Source organism: Ciconia boyciana, chromosome 33 (assembly GCF_034638445.1).
Source record: "Ciconia boyciana chromosome 33, ASM3463844v1, whole genome shotgun sequence".
Taxonomy (NCBI): Eukaryota; Metazoa; Chordata; class Aves; order Ciconiiformes; family Ciconiidae; genus Ciconia; species Ciconia boyciana.
The window spans coordinates 1,378,524-1,395,912 of NC_132966.1; the positions used below are offsets into that span (position 1 = coordinate 1,378,524).

General features: G+C 68.4%; 2 protein-coding genes across 2 annotated transcripts; one reads left to right on the plus strand and one right to left on the minus strand.

Moving 5' to 3' along the window:
• Positions 1-272: 272 nt before the first annotated feature.
• RELB (RELB proto-oncogene, NF-kB subunit) lies at positions 273-6,733 on the minus strand. The gene is given in 13 exon segments (XM_072848888.1): positions 273-687; positions 689-861; positions 1,187-1,264; positions 1,415-1,483; positions 2,463-2,678; positions 3,183-3,287; positions 3,667-3,798; positions 3,914-4,005; positions 4,241-4,398; positions 4,815-5,299; positions 5,714-5,753; positions 5,947-6,000; positions 6,582-6,733. Coding segments are annotated over 10 exon segments (1,593 nt in total). The 5' UTR covers positions 5,283-5,299; positions 5,714-5,753; positions 5,947-6,000; positions 6,582-6,733; the 3' UTR covers positions 273-585.
• Positions 6,734-6,903: 170 nt separating this feature from the next.
• Positions 6,904-16,441, plus strand: CLPTM1 (CLPTM1 regulator of GABA type A receptor forward trafficking). Its single transcript, XM_072848742.1, has 15 exons — positions 6,904-7,011; positions 7,107-7,213; positions 9,521-9,644; positions 9,969-10,127; positions 10,686-10,803; positions 11,521-11,606; positions 11,951-12,071; positions 12,366-12,610; positions 13,002-13,095; positions 13,644-13,834; positions 13,918-14,013; positions 14,282-14,417; positions 14,636-14,803; positions 15,056-15,581; positions 16,381-16,441. The coding sequence occupies exons 1-15, from the start codon at positions 6,952-6,954 to the stop codon at positions 16,439-16,441; spliced, it is 2,292 nt and encodes a 763-aa protein (XP_072704843.1). The 5' UTR covers positions 6,904-6,951.
• Positions 16,442-17,389: the final 948 nt, after the last annotated feature.

Consider the following 17,389-nt stretch of genomic DNA (forward strand, 5'->3'; position numbering starts at 1 on the left):
GTCCCCGTGCTGCTCCCAGTCCCCGGGCCATACTGGGCCAGCCTGGTCCCAGTCCGTGGGCTATACTGGGCCAGCCTGGTCCCGGTGCTGGTCCCAGTCCCCGGGCCGTACTGGGCCAGCCTGGTCCCGGTGCCATCCTGTTGCCGGATCAGTCCCAGTGCCGGGGTGGGGCCGGGGCTTCCCAGCGGGGACTTCCACTGGGAACCAGTTCTCCCAGTAGCCCCAGTGTCCCCTTCCCGCTCAGCCCCCCCGGGGCAGCACCAGGCCGGCGATGGTGTCCATGGCTTTATTCCACCCCGTCCGCGGCGCACAGGGACCCGCGGGACCGGGGCGGTGGCACGTGTGTCCCCCCCCCCGGGGGCCACCCCGAGCCCCCCGGGGCCACCAGTGGGTCCCCCCCCCTATAAATATAGTGCAAAGCGGCTTGAACTGAGGGGGGGGGGTCCTTCCCGGGGGGCTCCGCGCCGCCCCGGCGGGGCCAGCCGGCCCGGGGCAGGGGGGTGTGGGCACGGGGAGCCCCCCCAGCTCGGGGAGGGGGGTATTGGGGTGCCCCAAGTCCGTGCTGGGTTTTGGGGGGTGGGGGGCTCAGACGTCCCCGAGGCGCAGGTCGGCCTCCTTGTAGTGCCCGGGGAACATGTGGGTGCCCACCAGGCTGGCGGTGGGGTGGGGGTCGGCGGGGGAAAGGGGGCGCGGGGGGCGAGCCGTAGGGCTCGGCCAGCAGCTCGGGGCCCAGGCAGGGCGGGAAGTCCGTGGGGGGTAGGGGGGCAGCCCCTCGCGAAGACCCGGGGGCGAAGGGGACGTAGAGCTGGGCCAGGGCGTCGAAGGGCTCCGCTTCCCCAGCGAAGAGGGCGAAGGCGTCTTCTGTGGGGGGGAGAGAAGGGTTTTTTTGGGGGGGGCCGGGGGGCTCTGGGGGTCCTACCGACCCCCAACACCCTCCTGGGGGAACAGCGGGGCTGGGGGGCATCGGAGTCTTGGGGGGCCTCTCCCAACCCTGGGGGTGACCCTGGAGTCGTGGGGGTCCCCAGGGACAAGTCCCAAGTCTGGGAGGACCCACGCAAGGGGGGGGGGCAGGGGACACTCCCAACCCCAGGGTGACCTCGGCCAAGCCCCCTCCCCCCCCCAGCCCCGGGCGCCAACAGGGTCCCAACCTCCGCCCCCCACCGCGTCCCCCTCCCCGGGGACCCACCTGCCGCCGGCAGCGGTGCGAAGTGATCCATGTATCCCGGCGGCTTCTTCCTCCTCTTGGCTTCGATCCCGTACGGGTCTGCGGGGCCGGGGAGGGGGACGCGGGGTGAGGGGGAGCAGCACGGCATGGGGCTACCCCCCACCCTGGCCTGGGAAGGGGGATCCCTGATGCTGGGGTGCCCCCCATGAAGCCGTCTCCCCTCCCTGGGGGGTCCCTGCCGGCACCCACCTGAGCCCGAGAGCTCCTCCAGGACGTCGGGCATCCCCCGCTTCCGCTTCACGTTCACCCCGTAGGCGTCTGCGGGGAGCGGCGGGGGGGGCTGTGAGCGCCAGGGTCCCCCCCCACCCCGGGTCTCCCCCGTTAGCCTTGTCCCCAGCCTGTCCCCAGCCTGGAGAGAGCCGTCGCCATCCCGCAGCCCTCGTCCCTGTCCCAGGCAGGGACGCTGCCATCCCACGTCCCCGTCCCGCGGGCCTTGGCCCCATCCCGAGTGGGCCGTCCCCATCCCCCGGGCCACATCCCAACCCCGGGGTCCTGTCCCCACTCCGTGTCCCCATCCTGGGGACCCGTCCCCAGTCCTGTGGGCTGTCACCATCATCATCATCACCCACAGTGTGTCCCCAATCCCTCTCACCCCACTCTCGAGTGACACGTCCCCATCCCACGTGGGCCGTCCCCATCCCCCAGGCCACATCCCAACCCCGGGGTCCTGTCCCCACTCCGTGTCCCCATCCTGGGGACCCGTCCCCAGTCCTGTAAGCTGTCATCATCATCATCATCATCACCCAGTGTGTCCCCAATCCCTCTCACCCCACTCTCGAGTGGCACGTCCCCATCCCACGTGGGCCGTCCCCATCCCCCGGACCACATCCCAACCCCGGGGTCCTGTCCCCACTCCGTGTCCCCATCCTGGGGACCTGTCCCCAGTCCTGTAAGCTGTCACCATCATCATCATCACCCACAGTGTGTCCCCAATCCCTCTCACCCCACTCTCAAGTGGCACGTCCCCATCCTACGTGGGCCATCCCCATGCCAACCCCGGGGTCCTGTCCCCACTCCGTGTCCCCATCCTGGGGACCCATCCCCAGTCCTGTGGGCTGTCACCATCATCATCATCACCCACAGTGTGTCCCCAGTCCCTCTCACCCCACTCTCGAGTGGCACGTCCCCATCCCACGTGGGCCGTCCCCATCCCCCGGGCCACATCCCAACCCTGGGGTCCCGTCCCCATCCCGGTGGCCTGTTGTCCCCCTCCCCGGGCACATGGCCGCGCGGGTACCGTGGTCCTTGGGCAGGTAGGTGAAGCGGAAGGACTCGCTGCAGACGCTGTCGGTGAGCCGCTGCAGGAAGACCTCCACCTCCACGGGCTCGGCCAGCTCCAGGTGCTGGTAGGGCGGCGTCTTGAAGACGATGGCGACCTGGCGGTGCACGTCGGCCTGCGAGAAGTCCGCCCGCGCCTCCCACGTCTCCTTCCGGAAAACCACCGCGATGTCCTCTGCGGGGATTGGGGGGTGGTGTCAGCGAGGCAGCGGGGTGTCCCCCCCTCCAGCCCTCAAAGTCACCTACCGACACTTGGGGTCCCCCCTCCAGCACCCTGAGGTCCCCTCTCCTGCGCCCAGGTCCCCCCTTCCTCTCCTCTACACCTCCCACAAGCACCCAAGATCCCTCCGTCGTGACTTGGTGTCCTCTCTCTGGTGCTGGGGTCCTCCCCCTCCAGCCCAGGGGCCCTTCCCCTACAGCAGAGCGGCTGGGAGGCTGCAGGACCCCCTCGGTCCCCCCCTCCAGCACCCATGGTTCCTCCTCCGCCACCCGGGGGTGTTTAGGAGCCCAGGGGAGGTGGCAACTCCCAGCTCCCGACCCCATTTAGACCCATCTCCAAAACTTCCCAGCAGCTCCAGCATTCCTCCCCCTCCTTCACCCCCATCCTGGCTTCCCGGGGGGTAATTTGGCCCCCGAAGATGCCCTCTGGGTCACGGGGCTCCGAGCTCGCCCCCGGTACCTTTCTGGACCTTGTCGCAGAGCAGGTAGAGCTCCTCGCCGCCCGTACAGGGACCGCTCTCCTTGTTCATCCGGCAGATCCGCAGCTCCGAGGTGTTGGTGGACTCTGCGGGAAGCATCACGGCTCAGGCCGCGAGCCGGCAAGGCGGCTCCCAAACCGCCCGGCATGGCACCGGGACCAGGCATCGGACCGGGACAGGGCACCAGGACCCGGCTCGGGCACCGGGGACGTTCCCGTCGGCAGCATCTCTTCCCAACAGGGTACCAGCCCCGTGGGACGCAGGTGACCATCCCACCCCGGGCATGGGCGACAAATCCCCACCGGCCACGTGGGACCAACCCTGGCCAAACCCTGCGGCCTGAGCCGGGCCCCGGTGAGAAACCAACTGGTGCAGCCTCACCACCCTTCCCATCCCGGAGCAGGGAGGGCTCTGGGGGGTCCGTGGCCCCACCGGGGACATGAAGCCCCCCCCACCACCACGTACTCTTGTCAAAGATGGGCTCCGAGAGCACAGGGCTGAGGTGCCGCGTCTGCCCGGAGCTGTCCTTGTAGGAGGCCTGGAAGCAGATCCTCACCACGTTCATGTCCACCTCCTGATGGTTCTTGAGGGAACCGGCTAGGGGAGAGGAGAGGGGACGGTCAGCGGTCCCACATGGCGGGGTTAGGGACATCCCCACGGATCCCCCACAGCGATAGGGTCCCCAGGAATGGCTCCGCTTGAGCCCCCCCACCTTTGAAGGGGTCGATGCCCAACTGCAGCTTCTTCTCTATCGCCACCTCGATCTCCTTCTTCTTCACGCACTGGATGCCCAGGTTGCTAAAGCTGCCGGGGAGCAGAGACGTGCTGGGGAAGCGGCTCCCCCCATCCAAAACCCCAGGAGACCCAGGTGTCCTGCCCCTCCCAGCCTCCTGCTGCCCAGGGAACCCCCCAAAACACAGCCCTCGTCCTGCCGGCGCCGGCTTCAGCATGAGCCGATGCCGGTGACCCGGTGCAAGGTCTCTGCCCCGGCCCGGCGCAACTCCCTGCTGGCAGCAGGACTCATCCTGGCGTCGCGTACCTGTGCTTGGGGTTGGTCTGGGGCTTGAGAACGACCTCGCAGAGCCCGTTGCTGCAGTCCTTGCCCACCAGGCCGTGGGGGTGGACGCGGTAGGGCCAGTCCTTCCACACCAAGCACGCCGTCACCTTCACCTCGGGGATCGTGTGGCAGTTCAGCAGCTGGGGACACACGAGCCGTCAGCGCGACACCGGGTACACCAACACAGGGGGGGCCCATGCCCAGAGACGTGGCGGGGGGGGGAATAAACACCCCAGGATGGGCTCCAGCACCTGCTCGGGTCCAACCACCCCCCACCCACGAGGCTCTGGCACCACCCCACGGGGGTCGGGCACCTTTCAGTACCCAGATGGCACCCGCCACGCCAGGGAGACCCGAGCCATCAGCACCCCGCAACACGGGAGACCCCTACGCCCAAGGACGGGCACCGAGCACCCCAACACCTGCGTGGGTCCCGCATCCTCCTGCCACCCACGGGGCTCTGGCAGCCCCCCAGCACCCTTCTGCCATCCCCAAGCCTCAGCCTGCCCGCCCTGGGCTGCCTTCGAGCCGGGCACCGGCCACGCGGCACGCTCACCTCGATGGCCGGCAGCGTCTTGCTGGCATCGGTGCTGCTCTCGCCCAGGATGCTGCCGGCCGAGCGGCCCTCGCACTCGTAGCGGAAGCGCATGCCGCGCTGCTTGGGCTGCTCCGTGATCACCAGCTTGGGCGGCTCCAGCAGCTCCTCCAGCTGGTCCTTGCCGTGCCCGGCGGCCGGAGACCAGCGGTGCCGCCCGCCAGCACCCGTCGTGTCCCGCGGCACCAGCTTGGGTGACAGCGAGAGGGTGCTGAGGCTCTGGGCGAGCTGCGGGGACCGCGTGTCGGCCGGCAGCACTGTGGTGCCGTAGGGTGCCAGTCCGGCCGCCAGCGGACAGGGCTCAGCTGGGTGCAGCGGCCGGGTGGCTACCACAGGGCTGGAGCCACGGGCCACCAGCTTGGCCGGGCCTTTGGACAATGCTTTGGGCAGGACGGGGGCCGGGTCCGGCTGGAAACCGTCCTCCTTCATGACCTCTTCGATGATCTCTGCGGGACGAGGAGGACGTCAGGGCAGCCCCAGGACGGGGAGGACCCCGAGTCCCCGGTGAGACCCCTCTGGGCTTGCCGCGAGCCCCCGTTTGCCAGGGGACGGGACAGGACCGGCCGGATCCTGCCTCGTTTCCACCCTCAAATGCCTCCTTTGTGCTCAGGACAGAGGACGGAGCAGCCATTGGGGGGGGGGACAAGACGCCCCTGGACCTCATCGCACCCCCGTGGGGGGTTCGCTGCTTCACGGCACACAGCTCTGCACCCCAAATCCGGCTCACGGCCCCGGGGAGGATGGATTTGGCCAGTCCAGGCACACGGCGGGGAGATGGACCCCATTGCCGGCTCCGGCACCTGAGGCTCCGGGATCCTGCTCTAGCTGAGGCGCCCCAAAAAACGCGTGGCAAAACTTACCGGCTGCCCGCGTACCCCGGGATCCACTCACCTAAATCATCTGCAAAGGCAAAAAACGCCCCCTCAGTCCCCCTCCAGCACCTCCCTGAGCCGTGGGGTCCTGGAGGGGGACCCCCAGGGGCCAAGCTGGGATCTCCTCTGGTCCGGGGGTCCCAGCCCCCTGTGAAGCCCCCCCCACCCCAGGGTGTGTGACCGGGAGGGGACAGCGGGATCCAGGGAGGGGGGGGTCTTACCGGTCACGGGTGCGGCGTGCGCCATGGCCAGGCCGGGATCCTGGAGGGCAGCTCCTGTGGGGACACGCGACCGTCACCCCACGGAGCAGGACTGGGGTCACTGTCCCCCCTCCCCCCCCAATTAAAGGATCAGAGCCCCCCCAGAAGAGGGATCGGAGCATCCTCAGGATCACCCCCCCCCCTCCGACAGAAATTAGGCGATCCCCAGGACCGGGACCCACCCAAAGCAGGGATCTGCCCCCCAGCCGGGATCAGGGGGTCCCCAGGACCATGACACCCCGCCGGGGACAGGGCTCGCCCCCGAAGAGGTGTCAGGGGATCCCTAAGACCACCCCTCCCCAACAAGTACCTGCCCCTCCACCCCCCGGGGCGGGAACCGGGGGTCCCCGGACCACGCCCCCCGCCGGTCACCGCCCTCCCGGGCAGGGATCAGGGGTCCCCGGGGTCACTCCCCCTCGAAGGGACCGGGACCCTCCTGCCGCAGACGCGGCTACCTTAGCCCCTCCCCGGGTAGGCCCCGATCCCTCCCCGCAGCAGGTCCCGGTTGTCCCCCCGAGGCGGGACCCGGCCCCCCTTCCCAGGGCAGGCCCCGCTTCCCCCTCCGGCCCCGGGGCAGGGCCGGGCCCCGCGCTCACCGAGCGGCAGGGCCATGTCCCGCCGGGGCCGCCGCCGGTGCCGGTGCCGGTGCCCCCCGCCCGCCCCCGCCCGCCGCCGGAGCCCGAGGCCGCGCGGCCGCCGTAGCTGGAAATCCCCGCGCGGGCGGCGCCGCCATTGGCTGCGGCCGCTGAGGTCACCGCCGCGGGGGGGGCCGGGAAACCCCGCGCGGGTGGCGCTGCCATTGGCCGCCGGCGGTGACGGCGCCGCCGCGGGGGCGGGGCCGGGAGCTGCGGAGGGAGGGCGGGGGGGGAGAGGTTCCTCGCCCCGCCCACCCTCGGCCACGCCCCTCGCCGTCACGTGCCCGCCGCGGCGGTCTCGCGAGAGCGGCGGGAGCGGCGGCGCAGGAAGATGGCGGCGCCGGGGACGGAGGTGGCGGCGGCGGCGGGGCCCGCGCCGGGCCCGGGGCAGGTACGGGCGGGCCGAGCCCGGGGCTGGGGAGGCCGGGCCCGGGGGGGCGGATCCCGCTCTGCTGACGGTACCGTGCGTCCTCCTCCTCCCCGCAGGTGACCAGCAATGGGAGCGCCGGTGGCGGCGAGGCGGCGGCGGCCGAGACGCAGCGGCAGCAGCCGGCGCCCAACGCCTGGCAGGTCATCAAAGGCGTCCTCTTCAGGTGAGCCCCCCCCCCGGTGCCACCGGCCCAACGTCCTCCCCCGCCGTGGCACCGGGGCTGTGCCCCAGCCCGCTGTGGCACCGGGGCCCCAAAACCGGGGGGCGCGGCGGGGTCCCCGGGGCGTGGGAGGCCGCTGCTGCCCGTCCCCACATCTTGGGGGTCCCGCCGGGAGGAGGGAAGCCCGTGGGGCTGTCCCTTGTGGGGCTGTTGTCCCCCCGGGGGCTCTCCCAGAGCTCCGGGCTCTCGAGCTCCTTCCCGGTTTTTCCCCGGACGCCCGGGGTCGGGCTCGCCCCGGGCAGGGGCAGCCGACGCGTCCTGGGCTCCTCCGAGGAGCTCCCGGCTCTCCCCGCACCTCGCCGCAGGGGATCCAAAGTCCGCGCCGTGGCACGGGCGGCTGCCAGCGTGGTGCTGAGCCCCTGCCCCGGGTCGCTCCCGCTTCCGTGAGGAGGGGATCCCGATCCCGCGGGGAACGGGAAGGTCAGGGCGTTTTCGCCGGCACGCCTGGAGCCGGCGTCGTGCTGTTTGGATGCGCTGTTCCTGGCCTCGCCTACGTTGCGGTGAGGAGGCCGATGCCGGAGCTGGCAGGTCTCAGCTCTCGGACCGGTGCTGCCGAATGGGTTGTGAATCCCTTCCCGGAAGCCGTGACTCCTCCTCGCATCTACGAGCTGCCTTCCCGCTCCGCTTCTTCTCTGTCCTTCTCCTCCTTCCCATCCCGCCTAGGGCAGGTTTCTTCCTTTCCAAAGCACCGTCTCCCCCGGCAGATCCGGTGTTGTGGCCGGCGAAGCCAGAGGGAAGAGCACAACGTCGTCTCCTCACCAACAGAGCCGTGCCTTCGGAAGCGCTTGGAAGTATTCCACCCGTCGCGGTCGGCTGGCAGAGGAGGCGTGAGGGAAAACACACACCCACGGGGGACGGCAGCCCCGTCGCCTGACCCCGAGCGGGTGACGTCCACGTGCCGCAGGCAGAGCGTGACGGTTTGGTTCCCGAAACCTGCAGAAGAAGAAATGTCCTCTCAAGCCTTTCCTGAGCAAATGGCGATGTTCTGAGCCACGGATTTACGACCGCTGATGGGGCTGCAGAAAAGCCGGCAGCACGGGCTCTGTGCCGAGCCCTGCGTGCTCCCTCCGGTTCGGCGCCATGTCCAGGAGCGCTCGGGGAGACTTGTTTGGGCTCTCGACCTTTCCAAAACGCTGCGGCTTGGCCTAACGAAGAGTTATACTGAACTAAATCTCGACCTGGGGTCTCCGGAGTCTTCCGCCCATGGCACGGAAGCACGGCCGTGCCCGTCACTTGTCCCAGGACGTTGGTCGGTCGCTGGTGCTGCTCACCGTTCCCAAGCTCGTTACCCGGTCGGTCTGTGCGCAGGCCAGGAGGGGGAAGTCTGATTTAACGGCACCTGGGGCACGTATGAAAGGCTCTTCACGCTTTACCCGCAAAGAAAAACAGAGCCGGAAACCCTTGTACCTCGGGACGCGCTACTGAAAACCTTCCAAAATGGGGGAAGAAGGCTCGATTTCTTTTAATACACTTAAACGCTGGTGCCTGGCTTGGCTCGCAGAGGGCTGCGGAGAGCGTGCGGAAGGGACCTGTCCCGGTCTCTGCGCTGGCAGCAGCCCGGGGAGCTTTGGAGAGCGATTGCGGCTGCGTGCCGGAAGTCGGGAACCGTCACGGCTGCGGGTTTGGAGGTGCCGAGCGAGCCGGGGGCTGCTCTGGGCTCTGCTGGAAGGTCTCTGCATGGCCGGGAGCACGCCGGGCTCTGCCCCTCGCTCGTTAGGTGACGCTGTTGGTTCTGCCAGGCGTGCGTGGGAGCCAGCCTTGCCCTGTGGCTTCGGCGTCCCCTTGGTTCGGCGTCGATTTGCCTACGGAGGGCTGAGCACCTCACGTGCGTGACTCGGGGTGTCTGCCGGGACCCGGGGACGCCCCGGTGTCCCCATCCTGTGCCAGGGACGCCTTGCACACCCGTTAGCAGCCTTCTCCGGGATACCTCAGAGCGTGACTTTCCCGCTGTGTCTTTGAGGCGAGCTCCCGGCGCCTTTGCTCGCTTTTGGCGCGCTCCCGCCGTGCCTCGTGCTGGATCTGAACTGGCCCAGAACGGTTTGCTCTGTCCGGCACCTCTCGCGCGAGGGCACGCGCCTGCTGTGACAGAAGGCGAGTTTTGAAACGCGGACTCGTCCATCCGGCACTAACGACTTCCCCCCTCCCCGCCCCAGGGAATGGGGAGGGGGTTTGTTCGCAGGAGGCCGTGTCTGATTCGGCTGGGGAGGGCGGCTAAAACGCCTGAGCGGCTTCTCCCCCTTCCTCCTGCAGGATCTTCATCATCTGGGCCATCAGCAGCTGGTTCCGCCGCGGGCCGGCGCCGCAGGAGCAGAGCAGTGCGGGCGGGACGCCGCGAGCCCCGAGCCGAAACCTCTTCCCCAAGGACACTTTAATGGTAACGCCGGCAGAAGCTGCGCCATCCCGTCCTGGGTGACCGGCAGCGTGGTGACCGCGCGGTGGCTCTGTTGCTGGACCTGCTGCTCTAGCGCCGAGCTAGATTTTAAATCTAACGGAGCTAAATCGTAGCTTTGCCTGTGGCTGCGGTGTCCCGGCGGTGCGGCGTCAGCCAAGAGTTATTTCTCAGGCTCACCGGAGTGCCGAGCCGGTTTGGGAGGGAATGCTGTGGCACCGTACGGCAGAGCGGGAGCGGTTCGGGCGCCGGTATCTCGCCGTCGGGCTGAGTTGTCCACGGGCAGCCGACGTCCTCCTCTCTCCGCAGGACCTCTACGTTTATATCTCGGAGCACGAGCACTTTACGGACTTCAACGTCAGCTCGGCGCTGTTCTGGCAGAAGCGGGATCTTGTCTACGGGGACTGGACCAGCGGGGAGAACGCCGACGGCTGCTACGAACACTACGGGGAAGTCGACATTTCGCAGGTGGGTGCACCCGCTACTCTTTCTGGGAGGTTTGAGGCCGGGTGGGGAATCGTCGAGGAGCTGGCGGGGATTGCCAGGACCGTGCTCGAAGCCATCCCGGGAGCTCCGAGTGCAGCTGAGGCGTGGAGCAGCGTTGGCTGCCGCAGCGTGTCCCTGCCGTCACCTTTATCCATATCCCGTTCGCTTCGGGCGGCGGGTGAGACCCTGTGGAGCGGGCTGGTGTCTCTCCAGGCGGGCTGCGGAGGTGACGGGGCTCGAAACCATCGTTTTGGTGACCGGTCGTTAAAGGCTTCAGGTTTGCCCCGAGCCGTACAGCAGCTGAGGTCTGCTCCGTCGCAGGGCGCAAGCCGTAGGCGTGCTGCCCTCCGGATGCCGTGAGGGAGCGGCTGCTTCTTCACGCTTTGGTTTCCTACGGGGTCGATGGCTGCGGGAGGATGTTGGCGTCGGTGCTGGGCGCTGTACGAACGTAGGCGCCGAGGCGGTGACCGCGGCTGGGAGACGACAGCCGTGCTGTGACCGCATCCGACTCGTGACCGCCTTGTCGGGGTGTGATTTCAGAGCGTCCAGCAGAACGGCTCCATCTACATCCACGTGTACTTCACCAAGAGCGGCTTCCATCCCGACCCCAGGCAGAAAAACCTGTACAGGCGCCTCGCCACGGTCCACACGTCACGAAGTACGGCCCCGGGGCAGGAGGGGTACAGCGCGGGGCGGCCCCGGGGTGGTGCTGGGGAAAGGGGCACCCCAGTTCTCGTGTCAAAATGGGAGCCCGAAGGAGTCAGGCTGAGCTCTGTCTTTGGCTCAGCGAAGGCAGGTGCCTGGAGGGGAAGATTAAGGCAAATATCTGACTCCCTGCGGCCTCCGGCGCGCTGGCTCGGCTGCTCCCCGAGCTGGACGTTTTCCGCACTTGGAATTTGTCTTTTGTGAACCTACGGAGGAAAAACCTCTTTAAATCTCTGCGAGTTCTTGGTTTCCGTCCACGTTGGGCGGGAGGGGGGTCCCTACCTGTACGGGGAGTGCGGAACCACGTCAGCATTGAGAAGAGGAAGGAATTGCCACGTTCAGGTCTTCCTGCAGGACAGGAAGATCCGGACGCTTCATCTCAGGTGCTTTCCTCCAACAGCGATGCGATTATCCCAAAGGTTTGGCTGTTAAATCTGGTTCGTCGTCCCCAAACTACACAGCCTTTCCCTTTGATAACTGGAAGATCTGTGAGACAGGACGGATTAATTTGTTCTGGGGGGGTGATGTGAGGGAAACGGGCTTCTCCCATCAGCTCGTGCCCGTCATAAAACGTCCCGCTCCCCTCCTGGCAGGCCGTAACCTCCTTAGATTTCCTTCCCTACCTTCTTGGGCGGAGCTGGAAATGCTCTCCTCTCCTCTTCCCTTCCAGTGATCAACAAATACAAGCGCCGGCGGTTCCAGAAAACCAAGAACCTCCTGACGGGTGAGACGGAGGCAGACCCCGAAATGATCAAGGTAACCAGCTCTTCCTTTTTGTGTTGTGGGGGTTTTTTTGTTGGTTGGTTCCCCCCCCGCCCCCCCCTCAGTCGGGGTTTAAACCCGTGGTTTAACTCCTATCCCAGCCAAAACCAGCACACTCCTCTTGCCTGGGGCACGTCCCTCCTGCTCCGCAGAGGAGGAAGAGGAGGATGATTTTCACGTAGTATTTCTGGGTCGGGAGGGTTGGCTCTGCCCCTTCCCGCTCCCTGCCTTTGCTGCCTTGTCTAAGGGGGGGACGGCGGTCGAGGGCTGACGCTGGGCGAGGTGGGGGGATGCCAGCCGCCGTGCCGGTGACGGAGGCGGCGGTATTCTCGTTGCAGAGGGCGGAAGACTACGGTCCCGTGGAAGTCATCTCGCACTGGCACCCCAACTTGACCATCAACATGGTGGACGACCACACGCCCTGGGTGAAGGGCAGCGTGCCGCCCCCCCTGGACCAGTGTAAGGGCCGGGGCGCGCCAGGGCTCCCCTGCTCCGAGGGCGGCTTTCCGGGGCTGGCCCTGCTGTCCCCTCTCCTCGGAGGACGTGTTTGGCTTCCTGTGGGGAACGGGGGCTTGTTTCTCCATCGTCAGCTTGACCCCCTACCTCTCCGGGAGCTTGCGCCGGGCCGGGCCGGGGTTCGGCAGCCTCTCGGTCTCTCCCAGGTGGCTGCCGAGGGGGATGACGGTGACGACGGCTCTCGCGGCTCCCTGTCGCCTGCTCAGCCCTTCCCTCTGCTCTTTCCCCCGGCTCCAGATGTGAAGTTCGATGCCATCAGCGGCGACTACTACCCCATCCTCTACTTCAACGACTACTGGAACCTGCAGAAGGACTACTTCCCCATCAACGAAACCCTGCAGCGCCTGCCCTTCCGCCTCTCCTTCTGCCCGCTCTCCCTGTGGCGCTGGCAGCTCTACGCCGCCCAGAGCACCAAATCCCCCTGGAATTTCCTGGGAGAGGATCTCTACGAGCAGTCGGACGAGGAGCAGGACTCGGTGAAGGTGAGAGCCGCTCGTGAGCCTCCCTCCTCTCCTGCTCGCCCCCGTAGATGGGGACCTCTCTTTCGTAGCAGCTCCTTCCCCCACGTGTCACGACCGTCCCTGGCCTCGCTGGAAGAGCGTTCGATGCCCGTTCCTCGTTGTGACCGCTCCTTATTAACTACCTTTGCGACGCGAAGAGGGAGGGGGTGCGCGGGCACCTGCCTGCTGCCTGTCTCGGCTACGTTAGGGGGAAGGCAGCTTGGAGGCCGTAACGATAGAGAGGAATTAAACCCCTCGTCCTCCTCGGTGCTCCAGTGCCCCGTGACCGGCTGGATCCTCCTGGATCCTCCCTGTTCACCCTGGCGTGCTGGCTGGGACGGAGCCTCGGAGAGGTTTTCGGTGCCCCTTCCAGGTTGCTCTCCTGGAGACGAACCCCTACCTGCTGGCGCTGACCATCGTCGTCTCCATCGTCCACAGCATCTTTGAGTTCCTGGCCTTCAAAAACGGTGAGCGCCGCGGCAGAACCTCGGGGATCTGCGGCGAGGGGAAGGACGCGAAGGCGGTGGCGTGGCCTAAAACCCTCTCCCCGTTCCTGCCTCCGCCTCGTCTCGTTCCCGCGGCGGTGGCGGAGCAGATGTCCTCGTGCTGCGGCGCGGTTGCGGCTGGCTGAACGCCACGTGCTGCCGCGAGCCTTCCTCTCCCCGGCTGCGACATCTTCAGCAGCCGTAGCCAAATCCAACCGCCTCCTGGGCAGGCTGCGGCCGCTGTGGTGCGCGGCGAGGCATCCGGCACTCCTCGGCCGCGCTCCTCCGTGCCGCAGAGCCGATTTGAGGGCAGAAAGACGGAAACTTGTGGTTTTCTGGGTCCCCGCTGCCTGCACTGATGCCAGATGGCGCTTTGTGGTGTCTGCTCGGCTCTGGCAATCGCACCGCTTGCTTGTCTCGCTCCCTCCGCCGTGCCATGTGCCACGGTAGCTCTCCGGAGCTTCCAGCGTGGGGTGGGGGGGTTCCCCTTCTGCTCCGGCGGGGTGACGGCTTGGACCCCTTCCCGACAGACATCCAGTTCTGGAACAGCCGGCAATCTCTGGAGGGGCTCTCTGTCCGCTCCGTCTTCTTCGGCGTCTTCCAGTCCCTCGTCGTCCTCCTCTACATCTTGGACAACGAAACCAACTTCGTGGTGCAAGTCAGCGTCTTCATCGGGCTCCTCATCGACCTCTGGAAGATCACAAAGGTCATGGACGTCCGGGTAAGCAGCCGGCGCGGCCGCAGCAGGGTTCCGGCAGTGCCCCCAGTCCTGTTCGGTGACGCCTTTCCCCTCTCCTTTGGCAGCTGGACCGCGAGAACAAGGTGGCAGGAGTCTTTCCCCGCGTAACCTTCAAAGACAAATCGACCTACATCGAGTCTTCCACGAAGGTGTACGACGACGTGAGTCGGGGGGGCGAGTGCCGGGGACAGTGCGGCGCTGCCGAGCCCGGCTCCAGCTGGCTGCCGGCTTGGCCGAATGTCTCGGCACGCGTCTCCTCGCTTCGTCTTCCCCAACTCCCCCGGGGTTCACCCGGGGCGGGGCAGGCGGTGAAATGAGCCGCCGGCACTGCCCAGCCCCTCCTCGGTTTGAGATTTGGGAGCCGGGGAAGCGCCGGGCCGGTGCTCTGGCACGTTCCCGGCTAATTTTTGGGTGTCGCTGCCTCTCCAGATGGCTTTCCGGTACCTCTCGTGGATTCTCTTCCCCTTGCTGGGCTGTTACGCCGTGTACAGCCTGCTCTACCTGGAGCACAAGGGCTGGTACTCGTGGGTGCTGAGCATGCTCTACGGCTTCCTCCTGACCTTCGGTGAGTGCCGCACTCGTGCCGGGAGACGCCGAAAATCCCCCCTGACGCGAGGAAGAGGAGCGGGGGGGCCGGGTTGCACCCTGGGGGTGCAGCTTTTCCTCTGGGGTTCCTTCCCGCTCCGCCTGGGCTCCCCGGTTTCCGGTGGTGGTGGTGGGGTGTCTCACCGGTACCGGCACGGCTTCGTTAGGCTAACGAGGAGCCCCCCCCCCCTCCCGCAGGCTTCATCACCATGACCCCCCAACTCTTCATCAACTACAAGCTGAAGTCGGTCGCCCACCTGCCCTGGCGGATGCTGACCTACAAAGCCCTCAACACCTTCATCGATGACCTCTTCGCCTTCGTCATCAAGATGCCCATGATGTACAGGATAGGCTGCCTGCGGGACGGTACGGCGCGGCCTGGGGGGGTCGGGGGCCCCGGGGGGGCCTGGGGGTCCCTCTTGGTGCTGATGGGGGTGGACCTGGTCCCTGTGGGTCCCTCTTGGTGCTTATGGGGGTGGTCCCAATCCCCGGGGGTCCACGCTGGCCCCTGCGCCCCCTTATCGCCCCGTTGCCCCCAGCTCTCCAGGGTTGGGGGGGACACCCCACTTCTGCGCCCCCCGACCTTCACCCCTCTCTTCCTCCCCCTTCCCTGTCCAGACGTCGTCTTCTTCATTTACCTCTACCAACGCTGGATCTACCGGGTCGACCTCACGCGCGTCAACGAATTCGGCGTCAGCGGGGAGGACCAGGTCTCCCCCCGGCCCCCCTGCCCGGCAGCCCCCCACGACGCTGCCCGCCGGGGTCCCCCGAGCCCCCGGGGAGGAGAAACCACCAGAGGACAAGAAGAAGGATTAACCAACCCCCCCTCGCTCGGTTTTTACCAAACCCGGCGTCCTCGCCGGGCACCGGATGGGGGGAGCGGCCGTGCCGGGTGTATTTTTCCCCCCCCTCCCCATCACCCGCGGGATTGGGGGGTGGGGGGGTGGCCCCCCGGCCCCCCCAGAGAGCGGTCGGGGTCCCCCCCGCTGTGTTTCACGTCCCCCTGGTCCCGTCAGCGTTGTGCGCTCCATCCCATTGTGCCGGTGTGTAGGACAGTGTCACGGCGTCGCCTCTTCCATAAAGAGCTGATTGAACCCCAACAGCCCCCCTCCCGCTTCGCCTCTGGGCCCCCTTCCCCCTTGGGGTGCCCCCTGTTTTGGGGTGCCCCCCCCCAGTCTAACAGTGTAGTCTAACGGGCTGGATAACACCCCACCCATTGGGGGTGCCCCCCCACCGACGAGGGTGGGGGGTTCCCCCTTTGGGCATACCCCCCCCCCCCAGGGATGAACCCTGAACCCCCCTATTGGGGGGCTCCCCTATGGGGGGGGCACCCCTTTCCCCCTGGGGTCCCTCCTGGGGCTTGGAGGGGGGCGGGGTCCCGGTCCCGGGGGTCCCTCCCCGTGTTTACCGGAGGGGGCGGCTCGGTCCTGGGGGGGGACGGGACGGGGTCGGATTTTGGGGGTGCCCCGGGGGGGGGGGGGGGGTCCCGTTCCGCCCGTCACGGGGCTCCGGTGGCGGCACCGCCCTGCGGCCACGTGCTGCGGAGGTTCCGCCCCCTCACGTGGCGGAGCACCGGCCCGGCGGCCGCACGTGGCGCCCGTAGCCACGTCACCGAGCCGCGGCCGCGCCCATTGGCCGTCGGCGCCGTCCGTCCGCCGCGGGGGCGGGGCACGGAGAGCGCTCGGTGGGGACGGAGCTGGCACCGCCCGCTGGCACCCGCGCCCGGGGCCCCGCCGGTACCGGAGCCCTCGAGTCCGGTAGCGGAACCCGCTGCCCGGTACCGGAGGCCCCCAGCCCGTACCGGCGCCCCCAACCCCGATACCGGAGTCCCCTGCCCGGTACCGGAGCCACCTCCGGCCCGGAGGCCCCAGCCCGTACCGGAGGTCCCTGGTACCGGAGCCCCCTGCCCGTTACCGGGTTTCCCCCTCACCGGTACCGCCCAGATCGGGCCCGGCCGCCGCCCCCGGCCCGGTACCGGCCCCGGCTCCCGACCCGGGCGGGTAGGGGGGGGGGATGGGAGAACACGGGGACATTGGGGGGACACATGGGGACATTGGGGGGACACATGGGGACATTGGGGGACACCAACATCCCCCCAGGCCCCCCCAGTCACCGTGTGCCCCCAGGACCCCCCCCATTTCCCCCCGTGTCGCCCCGCGGGGGTGGCCACCGAGCTCCCCCCCCCCCTCGGGTCGCCCCAAAAAAGACGGGGGGCGGGCGGGGGCCACAGCCCCCCTCCCCCCCCGGCCAGCGACTCCGGGAAGGACTCCGGCTTCTCGGGTAGGGGCCCCATCCTGTCCCCGGCCCGGGGGTCCCTGTCCCCGGCCCCCGGGCCGGGGGTCCCCAGGGCGGCTCGGGGCGCAGCGGGGGCTCGCTCCCACCCCGGCAGAGCCGGAGCCCCCGAGCGGGCCGGAGCAGGCGGACACGGAGGAGCCTCCCGGCACCCAGCCGGCCCCGCCGCAGCACCCGCTCACCGCCCCGGAACCCGGCCGCCCCTTCGCCCTCCTGCACCCGTCTGCTTCGTCCACAACCAGGTAATGGCACCGCATGGCCGGGTCTGGCACCGGGCAACGCCGGCACCCGGCGGCTCTGGCACCGGGCTGCTCCGGCACCGGGTGGCTCCAGCACCGGCACCGGGCTGCTCCGGCACTGGGTGTCTCCGGCACCGAGCGGCTCCAGCACTGGGTGTCTCCGGCACCGAGTGGCTCCAGCACTGGGTGTCTCCGGCACCAGGCTGCTCTGGCACTGGGTAGCCCAGCACTGGGTGGCTCCGGCCCTGGGCTGCTCCGGCACCAGGCTACTGCAGCACCGGCACCGGGCTGCTCCGGCACCGGGCTGCTCTGGCCCTGGGTGGCCCCAGCACCGGGCTGTTCCGGAACCGGGCTGTTCCAGCACTGGGTGTCTCCGGCACTGGGTGGCTCCAGCACCAGGCTGCTCCGGCACTAGGTGGCT

Excerpts from the sequence above, each read along its gene's own strand:
- CLPTM1 (XM_072848742.1), top strand. The coding sequence starts at position 6,952 with ATGGCGGCGCCGGGGACGGAGGTGGCGGCGGCGGCGGGGCCCGCGCCG. Across the intron at positions 14,418-14,635 it reads CGGCTTCCTCCTGACCTTCG|GCTTCATCACCATGACCCCC; the intron begins GTGAGTGCCGCA and ends CCCCTCCCGCAG. Across the intron at positions 14,804-15,055 it reads GATAGGCTGCCTGCGGGACG|ACGTCGTCTTCTTCATTTAC; the intron begins GTACGGCGCGGC and ends TTCCCTGTCCAG.